This window comes from Microtus pennsylvanicus, chromosome 11 (assembly GCF_037038515.1).
Source record: "Microtus pennsylvanicus isolate mMicPen1 chromosome 11, mMicPen1.hap1, whole genome shotgun sequence".
Lineage (NCBI taxonomy): Eukaryota > Metazoa > Chordata > Mammalia > Rodentia > Cricetidae > Microtus > Microtus pennsylvanicus.
In genome coordinates, this window is record NC_134589.1 from 13,287,332 (window position 1) to 13,303,061 (window position 15,730).

Genomic DNA, 15,730 nt, shown 5'->3' on the forward strand with positions numbered 1-15,730 from the left:
TAGGTATATCTTTCTTTAGGTTGGGAAAGTTTTTTCCTATGATTTTGTTGAATATATTTTCTGTGCTTTTGAGTTGAACATCTCCTTCTTCTATACCTATTATTCTTAGGTGTGATCTTTTCATAGTCACAGACCTCGAAAGAACTGTACTCAACTTCATATGAAAAAGCAAAAAACCCAGGATAGTCAAAACAATCCTGTACAATAAAAGTACTTCTGCAGGCATCACAATCCCTGACTTCAAACTGTACTACAGAGCTACAGTACTGAAAACAGTCTGGTATTGGCATAAAAGGACTAATGGAACCGAATTGAAGACCTGGATATTAATTCACACACTTTCGAACACCGGATTTTTGACAAAGAAGCAAAAAATATCAAATGGAAAAAAGAAATGGTGCTGACCTAACTGAATATCAACATTTAGAAGAATAAAAATAGATCCATATTTATCACCATGCACAAAACTCAAGTCCAACTGGATCAAAGACCTCAACATTAAGCCAGCCACACTGAACCTCATAGAAGAGAAAGTGGGAAGTACACTTGAACGCATTGGCATGGAGAAGCACTTCCTAAATATAAAACCAGTAGCACAGACCTTGAGAGAAACAATTAATAAATGGGACCTCCTGAAAAAGCTTCTGTAAAACAAAGGACACAGTCAACAAGACAAATGACAGCCTACAGAATGGGAAAAGATCTTCACTGACCCCTCATCAGACAGAGGTCTGATCTCCAAAATATACAAAGAACTCAAGAAATTGGTCATCAAAATAATCCAATAAGAAAATGGACTACAGACCTAAACAGAGAACTCACAACAAAGGAATCTAAAATGGCTGAAAGACACCTAAGGAAATGCTCAACATCCTTAGCCATCAGAGAAATGCAAATCAAAACAACTCTGAGATTCCATCTCACACCTGTAAGGATGGCCAAGATCAAAAACAATGATGACAACTTATGCTGGAGAGGTTATGGGGTAAAGGGAACACTCCTGCATTGCTGGTAGGAGTGCTAATTGGTACAGCTCCTTTGGATATCAGTGTGGCGATTTTCGGAAAATTAGAAAACAACCCTCCTCAAGACCCATTAATACCACATTTGGGTATATAGCCAAAGAATGCACAATTGTACCACAAGGACATGTGCTCAACTATGTTCATAGCAGCATTGTTTGTCATAGTCAGAACCTGGAAACAACCTAACTGCCCCTCGACCAAAGAATGGATAAGGAAAATGTGTTACATTTACACAAAGGAGTACGACACAGCAGAAAAAAAATAACAACATCTTGAATTTTGCAGGAAAATGGGTGGATCTAGAAAACATCATATTGAGAGAGGTAACCAAGACCCAGAAAGACAATTATCACATGTACTCATTCATAAGTGGTTTTTAAACATAAAGCAAAGAAACCAGCCCACAAATCACAATCCCAGACAACCTAGACAACAATGAGGACCCTAAGAAAGTCATACATGGATCTAATCTACATGGAAAGTAGAAAAAGACAAGATATCCTGAGTAAACTGGAAGCATGGGGACCTTGGGAGAGGGTTGAAGGGGAGGGGACAGGCAGGGAGGGGAGCAGAGAAAAATGTAGAGATTAATAAAATCAATTTTAAAAAAGTTGCATCAGGGACATTTCAAGCACATGCAAATGCATTATGATCAACACATTCTGCCCCACCCTTGCCTCTTTTTTCATACCTAGCAGCCCAATATTGCAGACTCACTGAGCTGCCTGATGCCTCCCAGGCTGTGTAGAACAGCTCAGCCATGGTTCCCAGAGTCCTGGGCTTTCTTGAACCTGTCAGATCAATTTCAGCCTTTTCAACGCTATTATGATTTGAATCTGAACTGTTTCTCACAAAGTCACGTTTTGAAAGTGTGGTCTCCCAGTAGCTGTGCTGTTTCAGTAGTCTGTGAAGCCTTTAGGTGGTCGACCCTACTAACTAGGGGAGAGCCTTTGAAGGTTAGTTTCTGTATACTTTGCTTGCCAGTAATTTCTTTGTTTCTTAACTTGCTGTTCCATAAGAAGCCTCTGCCACATGTTCCTGTCACCATGAACTCTACATGACTGAGAGATCCTCTGAAACAGTAAGCCAAATGAATCTTTTATTGCACAGTTTCTGTACAGCATTTTCTTTCAATGGCATAAATGTAACTAATACAAACTCCAAAAGTTCTATTAACTTTTGTGGGTTTTGTCCATCTTCATTTCTGAACTTTTCATCTGCTTTTGTCATTTTTACAAGAAACGGAGATCAAAAATCCCATCTTCAAGCAACTAATTATATTCTTAAAGCGAGTCTTTCTTTTTCACTCACATGACTCTCTAATTCTTAGATGGTGCATTTTCAAAGACCCTAACTGTTGAAAGCTTATTATGTAACTTCATTCATATAGCAATTCAATATTGCCAAGAACTATTATTTTCTTATCAAAGAAAAAAGAAAACTTAACATTCAAAGAGTTAAGAAGACCCCTCAAACTGCTAAGGATTTGATAGTTCTCCAGGTGACATGTGTATTTACATGCCTCAGTCAAGAAGCTCTGCTAGGAGACTCTGTCAGAGCAGAAACACTCCCAATTTCCATCACACCAACTTCAAGTATCATCAAAAATCGCCCTTATATCCAGTATAAAAGAATTTTAAAAAGAAAATAATTATGTCTGAACTAAAAGTAAATGAAAAGAATTTGCAACCACTTCTAAGAAATTAAGGCACAGAGGTAGCATCAAACAATCCAGAGTCTGACATCTTAGTGAACTTCGAGGGGCTGTCATTCTCACTTTATCAGGTAAGAGAGTAGAGCTTTTACTTTAAATTTAGTAACAAATTTATATAAAATGTGTATCAGTGCGGGGTGCTGACATGGAAAACAAGATGGATGTGAATAGCGAAACAGAGAAGAGAAAATCACTTACTGTGGACTGTGTCTGCACCATGTAGTCACTCTCCATTTTATTCAGCCGCACGTTTGTATCCTCCAGCAATTCCTGAATAGTCTCAGTATGTCGCTTCTGAAGCTCAAATTTTTCCTTTTCCATTTCTGCTACAGCATTGTGAAGCTGCACAATGAAGACAAGACTCTTTCACTATCATGGAATATGTTATTTTGATAATTAAAAATGTTTTCTAATGTTCCTATTTATATCTATAAAGTGATCTGAACAAGAGTCTAAGACTCACAAGTAAAAATATCACACAAAGAGCATACATTTTTTCCTCTGCTTTCCAGAACAGGAAATTTCAATAGGTGGGCAATACTAAAGGAATTTTCTGACTTGGGTAGAAAGTAAGTAAATCTGATAAATAGTACATTTCTCAATGAAACATTATTAGGAGTCTGAAAAATACACAAACAGAAATATTAATAATCTTATTGTTGTTCATTATGAATAACAACTGTATTATTTATTTCATTTGTACAATACAAATAGGAAAATGCTTCTTCTCCTATACAAATTTCCAGTAAGATACTCATTCAGCATTCCATAATCAATACAAACATGGCAAGTATCATATACAAAGATCTTAATTGACTGATAGCCTTATGTTGACTAAATGAATGAAGCTTTAACAAAATCACTGTGAACTAAGGTAAAGGAAGCAGATAAAAGTGGAGGCCTGGACAGGATGCAGCAGCGAGCTTCAGGGCAGAGGCAGAAAGCTGAGCAGGAAGAGCACAGCTTTTTGCCTCTGCCTGTGGCTGCTCACTCTCGGATCTCACTAGGAACGCAGCTTATCCAGTGTCTGTATGAGATGGAGAAAGCAGGGGTTCCGAAGAGTCTAACAGATGCTTTTGACTCGCTCTCTGTGAAAAGGGAGAAAGGCAAGGGGCTATGACAGGCAGAGTGAATCCTCACCTGACCAAGGAGATACTGAAACAGACGCAGAAAGCAGGCGAGCACAGAACCAGCCTAGCAAGAGTCCCAAGAATCTCATTCCAGGTTCAAGCTCAACAAGAAGAGTAAGGATGACTCAGAAATGGCCACCTGGAAGATCCTGGGACTTTGCAGATTTAATGTAGGCAGTTTTGACTACTGTAAGCACTCCTTCAAATCTGACTGCTGCATCTGTAATTTGTCTAAAGTCTGTGTTTTTCAATGCAGGGCTACTTCGTACTTAAAAGTGACCCAAGATGATTCCTAAACCCCAGTACCAACACCTCAGTGCTTCCCCAGGGCATGCCAGAAGAAACTATTCACTGGGGATTTTACTCACCAAAACAAGTTTACACTATAAACTTCAGTCTGGTTAGATAGTGGTGCCTAGCATTTTAAGAGAGAAATTACCCAAATCCCAAATTGAAACCATTATTTCCAGTATCATTTTACTTAACACCTCTGGCTCTGCCAAAAAAAAAAAGCAAAACATTAATTCAAATAAAAACTAAGTAAAAAAAATATGGCTTTAAAACAAAAACTATTTATAAACCATAGACTCTGAGAATGATATATACCAAAACATGAGCACCGGCTATTTGTAGTTAATCTTGAAGTTTTAATCATTTTCCACCCTTGCTGGGCTTGTCCCTCTCACACACACTCCGCAGGTCATGTGGCTGACTCTGGGTGCTTACCTTTTTCTCCCAATCGTTATTCAGAGATTCTCTGCTTTGCTCACACATCTTCTTCAGTTCTGTTATCTGATTTTCTTTAGTTTCTCTGATAACTTGACAATCACGTATAAGGATCTGAACTGTCAAAAATTATGAAAATAAAGTTAAACCACTTCTAGGAACCACATTAGAATTTGGTGATATCTATGTAATGATATATTTAATAGATGATTTAAGTTTTCACTAAGCCTTACATTTTTTCTAAAACCCCTCTAATTTCTTGCTTTTTGACCATTTCTATAACCATAGGTGAGCTTGATTAATTAGTCTTTACTCTCTCCCCAGAACATTTAAACAGCAGGTTAGCTGCTATAGAAACTCCATCAGCCAATTGCTTTTAAGATACTGGCTCCCATGCTAGCCTCAAGTATTTCTCCTCTAATGTGCCCTTTGTCACTTTAAAGAGTCCACACATTGGTGCAGATCCCATAATGAGTGCCAGGCTGGGGATCATGCTAGGTTCCCCTTCCCTAAAGGATATGGGCCTAAGGCTCTGACAGGGGAAATGGCCCCTTACGATCCAGCTGCTCTCAGGATCCATCTCTTGCCTCTTCCACATCTTCAAACCTCACTGTAAATATACCAGCCTCTCTCTGCTGGCTCCGGAGGACACCTCCTTTTAGTACCCAGTGTCATCACCTAACCAGCTCCATTGTCGGAAATTTTCTCCTCATGGAGCGTGAGCACAGGGTATCCTCTTTTTAAAACACTCACCAAGCAGATCCCTCCCTTGCAATGAGAGACAGAAATCCCCCTAATTTACACAAAATCAGATCTTTTTCTCCAATGAATCACTTAGGACATTATATCTATTTCCTTGCCATTTTCCTCTTAAGTAAGGTCATTTTCATTGAGGAGAAAGATATGTCAGCTTCATTTTTTATTCAAAGGTGTAACAGTGCCACATAGATAAGTTCTCAGGAGTTACGGTTACGGGCTGACCAAATAACGGAAGCTACATCCTGCTGTTGCCAGGCAGTTTATAATCATGTTCAAATCTTATGTCATTAGACTTTTAAAAACTGTATGTTATTCCTTCCTTTTCTCTAGCTTAAATGACATAGTTTAAGTGAAATTTTCTTTAATAAATTTTAACCAACTAAATTACAAAATACATTAAGCCATAATTTTACTTCAACACAACATCTTATCTATGTTTTTATTACTTTAAAATGGAATTTTCAGAAATATTTCCCCAGAAGTTTCTTTTATTCTTATCTATGCAACTTGTAAAGGAGAAGAACCCAAGTGAACTGCACACTCGTGTTTAGCATGTATAACACGTTTTTGCAACATTAAACTAAGATTGAACTGCATTTTAAAACCCTTAAAAAATGTGTGTGGACCTTGTTGTTTTGTTGTTCTTGTTCTTGTTGCTGCTATTGATTCTTGTCATAGGGTACCACTGTGTAGCTATGTTACTTGGAACCTGAAATCTTCCTGCCCAGAATGGAATGCTGGGATTACAGCCATGCATCACCATGCCTGGCAGGGAAACAGTTTTTCTTAAAGCCTAAATATTTTTCAAGCTTAAGGATGTTTGAAGTGCCTACTGTGAAACAGAATGAGAAGGAAAGTCTATAAATAAACAGAACACTTTAGCTATCACTGATAACAATTAAGGAAATAAATGAAACTATATAAGTACTTTTGGCAACCTTTAAAGCAGGAAATTAATCTGAAAATGCCTACTTCTCTGCTTAGTTCTCACATGTAACTGCCCTGTTTAACTGTCAAGAGTATTACTATCCACCCCACCACATTCAGGTTGTGGAGAAACCCAATAAACTTGGCACATCCTAGATCAAAGTCTCTCTTGGCCCTTCATTCTTACCCACTGTCTATATTTCTTCCTTTACCAAACCTTAATTCTTCGATTTCATTTTCACTAATCTCAAATCTGTAAACATTCTGAGCCTTTATCAAAGCATGTGCTAAATTCCACAAGGCTGTGGGCTCGAGATGTGCTCAGTGGTCAAACATTTGCCCAGTGCGCACAAACACAACTCACCAACTTTTGAGTTCCTACCCCAAAATGAGGAACTCCTCTCTGGAATGAATTAAATCATATCCAACTAGACAAAATAAAACAAAAGTTATTTTCTCAAAATGTGACATTTTTCTTGTGAATACTTGAAAATTTTGATGTTTCAGGTCATACTGTAGACAATTTAATACTTAATGCTTTCTTTTTCCTTTTCAATGAATGTGTAAGTGGGAAATATATTCTATATTTTTTTCTGTCAGTCCCAGTTGCCACTGCATCTCTCTTTCTCTTTCTCTCTGCCTCAAAAAACACACACATTTTACCTAGTCACATGAAATTTCATATAAATTTCACCTATTGATGGATGCTCACAAAATCTCAGAAATTAAATTTTATTTTTAAATTTTAAATCATCAAAACAAAACAAATCATCTCAGCAGATTCACATGGCACACCATCACCTTTCTTCTCCAGCTTTCTTATCGTTTCCTCGGTTTCAGCTTGTTTCTTTTTGTATAAGATTTTCAAATCTTCTAGCTCATTATTCTTTCTTTCTAAAATCTGCAAAAAGGATGCACAGTGCTTTAGTTTACAGAATTAAGTATAGGCTATATCACCACATGTGAGGAAAGTATGAGGAAAGTATTTTGCAAGTCTATCCATCTCATAAATGATTCCACCTAAATACAAAACTTATTTTATATACATTGATAAAAATGTTAACACACAAAAATAACTTATTTTTAAATGTTTTGTTTAGAATTTCCACATATATTTTTAAAAAGATTGTGAACAATGAATTACATGAATCCCTAAAACATGACTTGGAAATTAAATTGTCATCAGGTGGCAGAGAGAAGTCATCAGAAGCAGGCTCTGTTGGGTAGGCCACGCCACTACACTGCACTGAAATGCAACACATTCCAGCTGAATATGTCCAGGGATCCTCCTACCAGAGTCCCCTAGTCTTTCCCTGCTTAAAGCCAAGACCTCCTAGATGTATGGGAAGATGATGTAGAACAGGCTTCATCTCTATCTAGCTCTGCTTTATGAATCAAGATAAAATGAACTCAAGATCTCAAACACTTAATAACTTTTTACAGCAATTATATGTATCAGTTTTTTCACATTTAATAAATGCAACCATGATTTTATATTTCACAACAAAAAAATAGTAAATAACCAAAATAGGAGCGTTAATAAACAGTAGAAAATGTTACCCAGGAGCTCAAAAGAAAATCAGAGAGAAGTGGGAGTGAGCCATAGTCCCACACCCTCAACCAAGCTCAAGCAAAGCTGCTCACGAGGCCAAAGGACCTTTTCTTAGTGTTTTTATTATCAGCATTCAACCTCACCTTTCTCTCCTCAGTCTTAACCCTATGGTCGCTGGAACACATCCCCATAAACCATGAGCCACAATAATTTTCCCTTCTTGAGCTGTTTGTTCTCAGGTATTTGGTATTAGTGGTATGAAATGAACTAATATAATAAATTGGTACCAAGAAATGAGGTCACTGCTGTGATAAGCCTGACCACGTGGTTCTTCAGGCCTTTGGAACTGGTTTACAGGAGGGACGAGGAAGACTTGAGAGCAGGCTAAAGAAGCCCTAGAATACCAAAAGCAGAGCTTAATAAGCTATTACGGCTCAAGTTAGGGAAACTAGAATGTCAATATAAATAGAGACAGTAAAGGACAGTCTGATGTTGTATCAGGAGTCATGGCTCCCTTGGAAACTGGGCTAGATGCCATACATGTTTTATTTTGGCAAAGAATTTGGCTGCAATCTGCTCATATCCTGAAACTACATAAAGCTTAACTAAAAAGTCATAGACAAAGAAAGTTATGAGACAGCAAAACTAATGCAGCATGCGGCATAAACACTACCTACTGTCCTAGTCAGGTTTACAGAGACTAACCCGGCATGCAGCATAAACACTACCTACTGTCCTAGTCAGGTTTACAGAGACTGAGAGCAGAACAAAATATACAGTTTGGCAAAAAGAAAAAACAAAGTTAGAATCCAGTTGAGGAGAGAAGGTGGGGACAGTGCCTTTAAAGAGAAAGCACAGATGCGAGACCAAGACAGGAAAGGAGTCGTGAAGCATAAGACTTCACACATCCAGCAGGGTTAGAGAGCAAAACAAAATCACCTAAGATGTTTCGTTTGAAAAGAGAGTGACTAAACACAAAAAGCCAGCAGGGAACCCTGCTCAATCAGGCGGCCTAGAAAAGCGCTTTTACCAGATTCAACCTCAAAGACACAAGAGGCAACTCAGCTGTGGCCCAAGGGGCCAGGATACGTCTGAAGTTGGCTTGAAGATATGATGTTGTTCATGTGGTGCTGGCTTTGCAACTATGAAGAATAAGAAGGTGACAGAAGTTTGTGCCAGGTTCTAGAAAATCATTGAGACCAGGCAATGGCCCGAGAGAGAGGCAATCTGTGTTACAGACAGCCAAGCTGGAGAAGCAAGGTTCCCAAGTCCAGTGGAGCCCAGATGATACTACCACAGCCACAGATGCTTTACATGGAGCTGGAAGGTTTGGCATTTTTCATGAATTTCACTGTTACTTTGGTCTTGTCTTTCTTTTCTATTCTCCCTTACTCTCCTTTGGAATGTAAATGGTTTACCCCATGCCATTACATGCTGGAAACAAAACTTTTTACTTTAAAAAGGGTTCACATTTAAGGGACTACCTTGATTCTCAGGGAAACAAAGCCTTTGACTTTTGAACAGCCCTGGAACTGTAAGGCTATGGAATCATTTGAAGCTTAACTGGATGCAGTTTGAATTTTGAGATGGGCATGACTCTCCAGGGCCCAGGGTGGAATGCTTGGTTTGGACAGAAAGTAACTTTCACAGGCGCAGGTGTTGAACATTTAGTTCCCATGAGACAGGACTATTTTGAGAGACCATGGGGCATTTGGAGATGGGGCCTCACTGGCAGAAGTGGTATCACTGAGGTTTTATAACCCAGCCTCACTTCTTGTCCTGTCTACCTCCCATTCTACAAATATGAAACAATCAGCTGTTGAAAAAATCCCACTGCCACCGAGATGCATTCCCCCTAACTTTCTCCATTGTGGTAGACTGTATCCTCTAAAAACACATGGCAAAGGACAGCCTTTCTCCCATATGTTTCTTGTCCAGCACTGGTCATGATGATGAGTAAGGTAACTGATACATATACCAAGAAGCTGATTTCAGACTCTACCACCATGATTCTTCCAAACATCTTTCAAATTCATTTATCCTATACATTAATGTATTATTCCTCAAATAATTCTACTTCATTTTGATATTTTATAATAAAACTTCATTACATAAATTTATAATTAAAACTTTCATTTAAACAAAGGTAAATTTTTCAGTCGAACAAGAATATTGCTTTATGATTTGAATGGGGAAGAAGAAAGGAAAATAAACACCTTTTTCTTAAATACATAAGGAGTTGCTTCTTTCTTGTTGCTTAGAAAAAAGATGATGGATGTGTGCCCCATCACAAGCCCTGGAGCACAGAAAATTCTGCACACAACATACATGTATATACCCTACCTTCTGCACATCGGCATCATGTTTCTGTTGCAGCTTAAGTTTTTCTTCATAAAACTTTGCTTCCATCATTTTTGTTTTCATGTCCAACTTCAAGGGAAATATTGAAAGATTACCAGAAAGTCATCTTATAGTGGCATCCTGCTCTTACATTCAAACCCACACAGTGTTTCAGAGTCTAGTATTTCCATTCCAGTACGTCTCTTCCAACTTCTTTCTTTGCTCACATCTGTTTGATCATTTCAAAATACTCCTATTAGCCTCTCTGTTTAAATATGGCATTCTAAGAAAGATTATTCCTATAAATGGCAAATTACTGTCTAGGCAGCTGGCTCGGTTAGTAAAGTACTTGATGCAAGCATGACCTTGGTCCTGAGCCCACATTAGAAACAACAGCAACAACCAATCCAGGTATGGTGGTGCACACTTAGCATCATGGCTCTGGGAAAGCAGAGACAGGAGGGTCCCTGAAGCTTGCTGGCTAACAGCCTAAACTACTTGGTAGGTAATAGGCCAATAAAAATGCTTGTTCATTTCAAATAGGAGCAAAAACAAAGCAAACAAATAATACTGAACATTAACTTTTCAATAAGACAAATAAAAACCTAAGTAAAACTTCCAATCAATAGAATGGATCACGTGAAAAACAGAGTGGTCACAAGATGATAAGTCAAAGGATATGAATCATTTGTTAAGGCCAACAATAAATTTAAATATATATATATAAAAGAACAAAATATAGGGACTCTTTGAGACAGCGTTAAAATGTCAAATTTATGAATTATGGACACAGAACAGGAAAAAAATGCCATGTTAAAGACAGCAAACATTTCCAATAAGATAACTGAGGAAATACGCCCCATCCTAGGAAACTAGATGACCATCCAGACAAAACACAAAATAGGTAGAACCAAAAAAAGAAATTCTCACATTATACTTTAGTTAAAACACTAAAAATTCAGAAAAAAACAAAGTGGATTGAAAGTTGCAAGAGAGAAGGACCAAGTCACACAGAAAGACAGGCCTATCAGAGTAAGAGCTGACTTTTCAGTGCAAACTCTAAAAGCTAAAAGAGCACGAAAGCATGTGTTTTAAGTTCTGAAAAAGATCTCAGCTGCCCATCCAGGAACTATATCCAACAGAGCTGTCACAATGTTAGGAAAAAGAAAAGCTTTCCATGACAAAAGTAGGTTAAAGCAATCTATGCCCACTAGGCCAATGCTACAGTGGATAGACTCTGGATAGAAGAGAATGATTAAAAACATATAGGAAGCCATATGAAAAAAAAGGTTCAAAAACATTTCTCAACCAAATAAGGGCTTAAAAACCATCAAACACTATAAAATCAGCAAAATGACAGGAACTGAATATACACCTTTCAATAACAATTCTGGATAGCGCTGGATTAGACTCTCCAATCAACATATACAGGAGAGCTAATTGGATTAGCAAACACATCCCCCTTTTTGCTAAACACAATAAACAAACCTCACAAACAAAAGGTAGACACTGCAGGGTGAAAGAACGGGCAAAGGTATTTTAAGCCAATAGTACCAGGAAACAAGTGGGTGTCAGAATTCTGATACCTGACAAAACTGATGTCAAACCCACACTACCTAGAAGAGATAACGGTTACTTCATGCTGTTAAGGAAACAATCCAACAAGAGCATATTACACTGAACATAGGTGACACAATTCCATAAAGCAAATACTATGAGATTAAAACTCACAGATTAACACCAACACAATAAAAAATAAGAATAAATTAATACCCTATTCTCAGCCAGGCAGTGGTGGTACATGCCTTTAATCTCAGCACTCAGGAGGCAGAGGTAGGCTATCTCTTTGAGTTTGAGGCTAGCCTGGTCTACAAGAGCTAGTTCCAGGACAGGTTCCAAAGCTACAGAGAAACCCTGTCTCAAAAAACAAAAACAAACAAACAAAAATACCCTATTCTCACTAACAGACAAGTCATCCAGGCAAAAAACAAACATCAGAGACAAATGACACCATAGATAAATAAAGTAGCAGTGCATCTCACCCAAACACTACAGAATAAACCTTCTTCCCAGCAGTCCAAATAGCTCATTCTAAAGCTGATAATGTACTGGATGGGACACAAAGCAAGTCTCCACAAATAGGAAAACTGAAATAACTTTCTGTATTCTGTGTCCATGGAATAAGATGATATCAAAAGCAAGATTATTCATTAAAAAACACAAAAAAAAAACCACCACACTACCAAAGAATGACTGGGTGATTGAAGAAATCAAAATAATTTACATATTTCTAGAAGTGAATGAAAAAATCACATGACATTCTAAAGTCTATGAGATACAATGAAGGCAGTTCTTACAGCTCTAAGTGTTCATGTGACAAAGTCAGGGGGAAATCTCAAACTGTGAAGCACCTCAAAGCATGGGAAAAATAAAACAAGCCAGAACTAAACCCAGTAAAGAGAAATAATTAAAAACAGGACATAAATTATGAAACAAAAACAAAGAAATTTTTTTAAAAAATGAATGAAGAGTTGGTACTTTGAAAAAATAAACACCACTGACAAACCTTTCACTAATCAATAATAAGCAAAAGAGAAAAGATGAAAAACTGTAAGACTAGAAATAAAGAAGCAGATTACAATAGATAGCAATGAAATACAAAAAATCCTAAGAACATATCTAACAAACTTATTCTATCCCAAGTTAGAAATATAAAAGGATGAAATGATAGATAGGACCTACCAAAGATAAACAAACAAAAAAGATAAAAATAGAACCATATCCATGGCAAGCAACATGATTAAAGTAGAAATAAAAAGGATACAAATTAAAATAATAATAATGAATAATGTGTGCTGTTGGCACCAAAATAGGCATATGGATTGATGGACTAGACCAGGATGTGATGTGATCCCATACAAGCACAGCCATCTGATTCTCGACAGAGAGGTCAACAGTATATATACCCTGGAGGTTTGTGAGCCACCTCACCTAAGTAAGTGCTTCTTCCCTTTGCCTGTCCCTCACCCCAGCTGCCCAGTTCTAGACAGCAGCCAAGCCAAGCTCTTTGTTTCCGAAACACCTGTGCTGGGGAAGTCACCCTTCTCTTCCCTACGGCCTCCATCCTTGCCCATTACCTTGCGCGCCCTGCGGCATTCTCTATACTCGCAGACTTAGGTCCAGATCAGTGGCCCTCAGGCCTGCTGACCCTCCTTCCTTCCATCACTCTTCCTCCACCCACAGCCATCCTGGTAGCTGCAGGCCTCACTCCACACCCATGGTTTGGGAATCACCTTTCCCTGGTCCAGTTAAACAGTTCATCCACCAGATTTACCTGGGCTCACTCAAGTCGTGCATCTCCTGCACTGGCCAGTCTAAGAAAAGCCAGATTACCACATCAGACACATAACCAAACAAAGAAGTTCACATGCCCAGATCAAATCACTAAAACAAAAACCACCTGAGTCACCAAGCTAACATGTCTCCCATCAAACCTAGAAGTCCTAGAGAAGTGTTCTGTAGTGAGAACTCCTAGATAAACTCCAGGACACAGAATTTAGAAGAACAATCATAGACATTACTGAGGAATTTCAAGAAGACACAAGCAAACACTTCATTGAACTCCAAGATGATAACAATAAACACTTGAGTGACGACCAAGATTATACAGATAAACAGTTGAATGAAATGACCAAGGTAATTCAGGATTTGAAAAATAAATTCAACAAAGATAGAAACATGTAGGGATAAGTCCCACCCCTTTAGGGATAAGTCCCACCCCTTAGGGGGCGTGTTCGCCTTGGGCTAATGTCTGCCTATAAATTTGGCGAGCGTGCTCCGAGCTGTCGCTTCTACTTTCCTGGTCTCCGCAGGAACGGTGGTTCTGTAAGTCTATCTCTACATTAAAACTATATATATTTTTACAAACTGTCTGCATTCGTTTACGCCGCTACATTTTGGCGTCCAACGTCGGGCTATTTTGCCCCCGACTCAAGCGGGTAGCCCGCTAGCTAACACAGCACCCTCCTGGGTGCTGTTTTTCAGTTCGTGACTCCGGCCCCAGTGCCGGGTCCGAGACATACTCGGCCACACAGGCCCATTCTGCCTGCCTTGGCTAAGTTTTACAGCGGAACCCCACTGCCTGAATTTTGCAACAAAAGCTGCCACAGCGGCAGATTTTGTCTGACACAAAGTGACTTGGCAGGGCAGTGGTGGCGCACGCTTTTGATACCAGCACTTGGGAGGCAAGGGCAGGCGGATCTCTGTGAGTTTGAGGCCTGCCAGGCAGTGGTAGCACACGCCTTTAATCCCAGCACTTGGGAAGCAGAGGCAGACGGATCTCTGTGAGTTTGAGGCCTGCCAGGCCGTGGTACTGCAGGCCTTTAATCCCAGCACTTGGGAGGCAGAGACAGGCGGATCTCTGTGAGTTCGAGGCCAGCCTGATCTACAAGAGCTAGTTCTAGGACAGGCTCCAAAAACACAGAGACCAACAACTGGCAGGAACTGATCATTGCAGGTAAAAAAATTTTTCTTTTATAAATAAAATGTCTGAACACATTACTGTTCAAGAATTTAACAGTTTTTTTAATTGTACCATGTGGGAGATTTTACAAGAGGTGTCTATCACGCCACCTCTATGGATCCTTCTGGGATTCATAGTTTTCATTGGCACCAAATGGTTTGATAATAGAAATATGATAAAGTCTTTACGAGACGAATCCAGGATTCTTAAGGCAGAGATAGAACGCTTAAAAACGATTGAGAATGATAACAATCTTCTCAAGAATCAGTTTGAAGTTCTCCAGACTGATAACAATCTTCTCAAGAATCAGTTTGAAGTTCTCCAGACTGATAACAATCTTCTCAAGAATCAGTTTGGAGTTCTCCAGACTGATAACAATCTTCTCAAGAATCAGTTTGAGGTTCTCCAGGCTGATGTTAAGGATAAATTCATTACTATGGAAGAGGGAACAGCTGATCTGGATCGTAAGGTTCAGTCCCTCTCTGTAGGAACTGAAACATTAGTGGCTGATATTAAGGATAAATTCATTACTATGGAAGAGGGAACAGCTGATTTGGACAATAAGATTCAGTCCCTTTCTGTAGGAAATGAAACATTAACTGAGAGAATCAAAACTGCTGAATGTGACAATCAGATTTTGTCTAAAGCTTATGACAAATTGATGGAAAGATTGTCAATACAAGAAGGCATGGTTTATGCCATAAAAATTATGTCCAAAGATGAGATGTTATCTCTAACGGACAAACTTCATACTTTAGAATCCTCAATGAAGGCTTTGGAACATAATTCTGGACAGGAGATTCAGACATTGCAGAAGGCAATAGTGAATAGAATTGAAAAGATTGAGGAATTTCTAAATTCTGATGAAGAAGAGCAAAGGGTAGAAGGGCAAATTTTAACTACATCTGTGGGTAAATCTCTCCGGGACAATTTCCACAAAGCTCTACCGACAGCTCTACCTGCCTTTCCAGTAATAACAACAGAGAAAGTGGTTGGTTCCAGAAACCCTAGGGTCATCAAGGAGGATACATGGGA

General features: G+C 38.7%; 1 protein-coding gene across 6 annotated transcripts in view; it reads right to left on the reverse strand.

Annotated features, from left to right (window-relative positions):
* Nucleotides 1-15,730, reverse strand: part of Cep112 (centrosomal protein 112) — a 387,025-nt gene that overhangs the window by 287,791 nt on the left and 83,504 nt on the right. For 2 of the 6 annotated variants that reach the window (XM_075990285.1, XM_075990288.1), the window contains exons 9-12: nt 10,177-10,263; nt 7,083-7,182; nt 4,596-4,714; nt 2,938-3,081 (exon numbers count right to left, since the gene is read on the reverse strand). The exons of 1 other annotated variant lie outside the window; for it this stretch is intronic. In XM_075990285.1, the coding sequence (XP_075846400.1) occupies nt 2,938-3,081; nt 4,596-4,714; nt 7,083-7,182; nt 10,177-10,263 (450 nt within the window). Of the gene's footprint in view, nt 1-2,937; nt 3,082-4,595; nt 4,715-7,076; nt 7,183-10,176; nt 10,264-15,730 lie in introns of all 6 variants that reach the window. 3 more of the 6 variants (XM_075990284.1, XM_075990283.1, XM_075990287.1) reach the window with 2 other exon arrangements.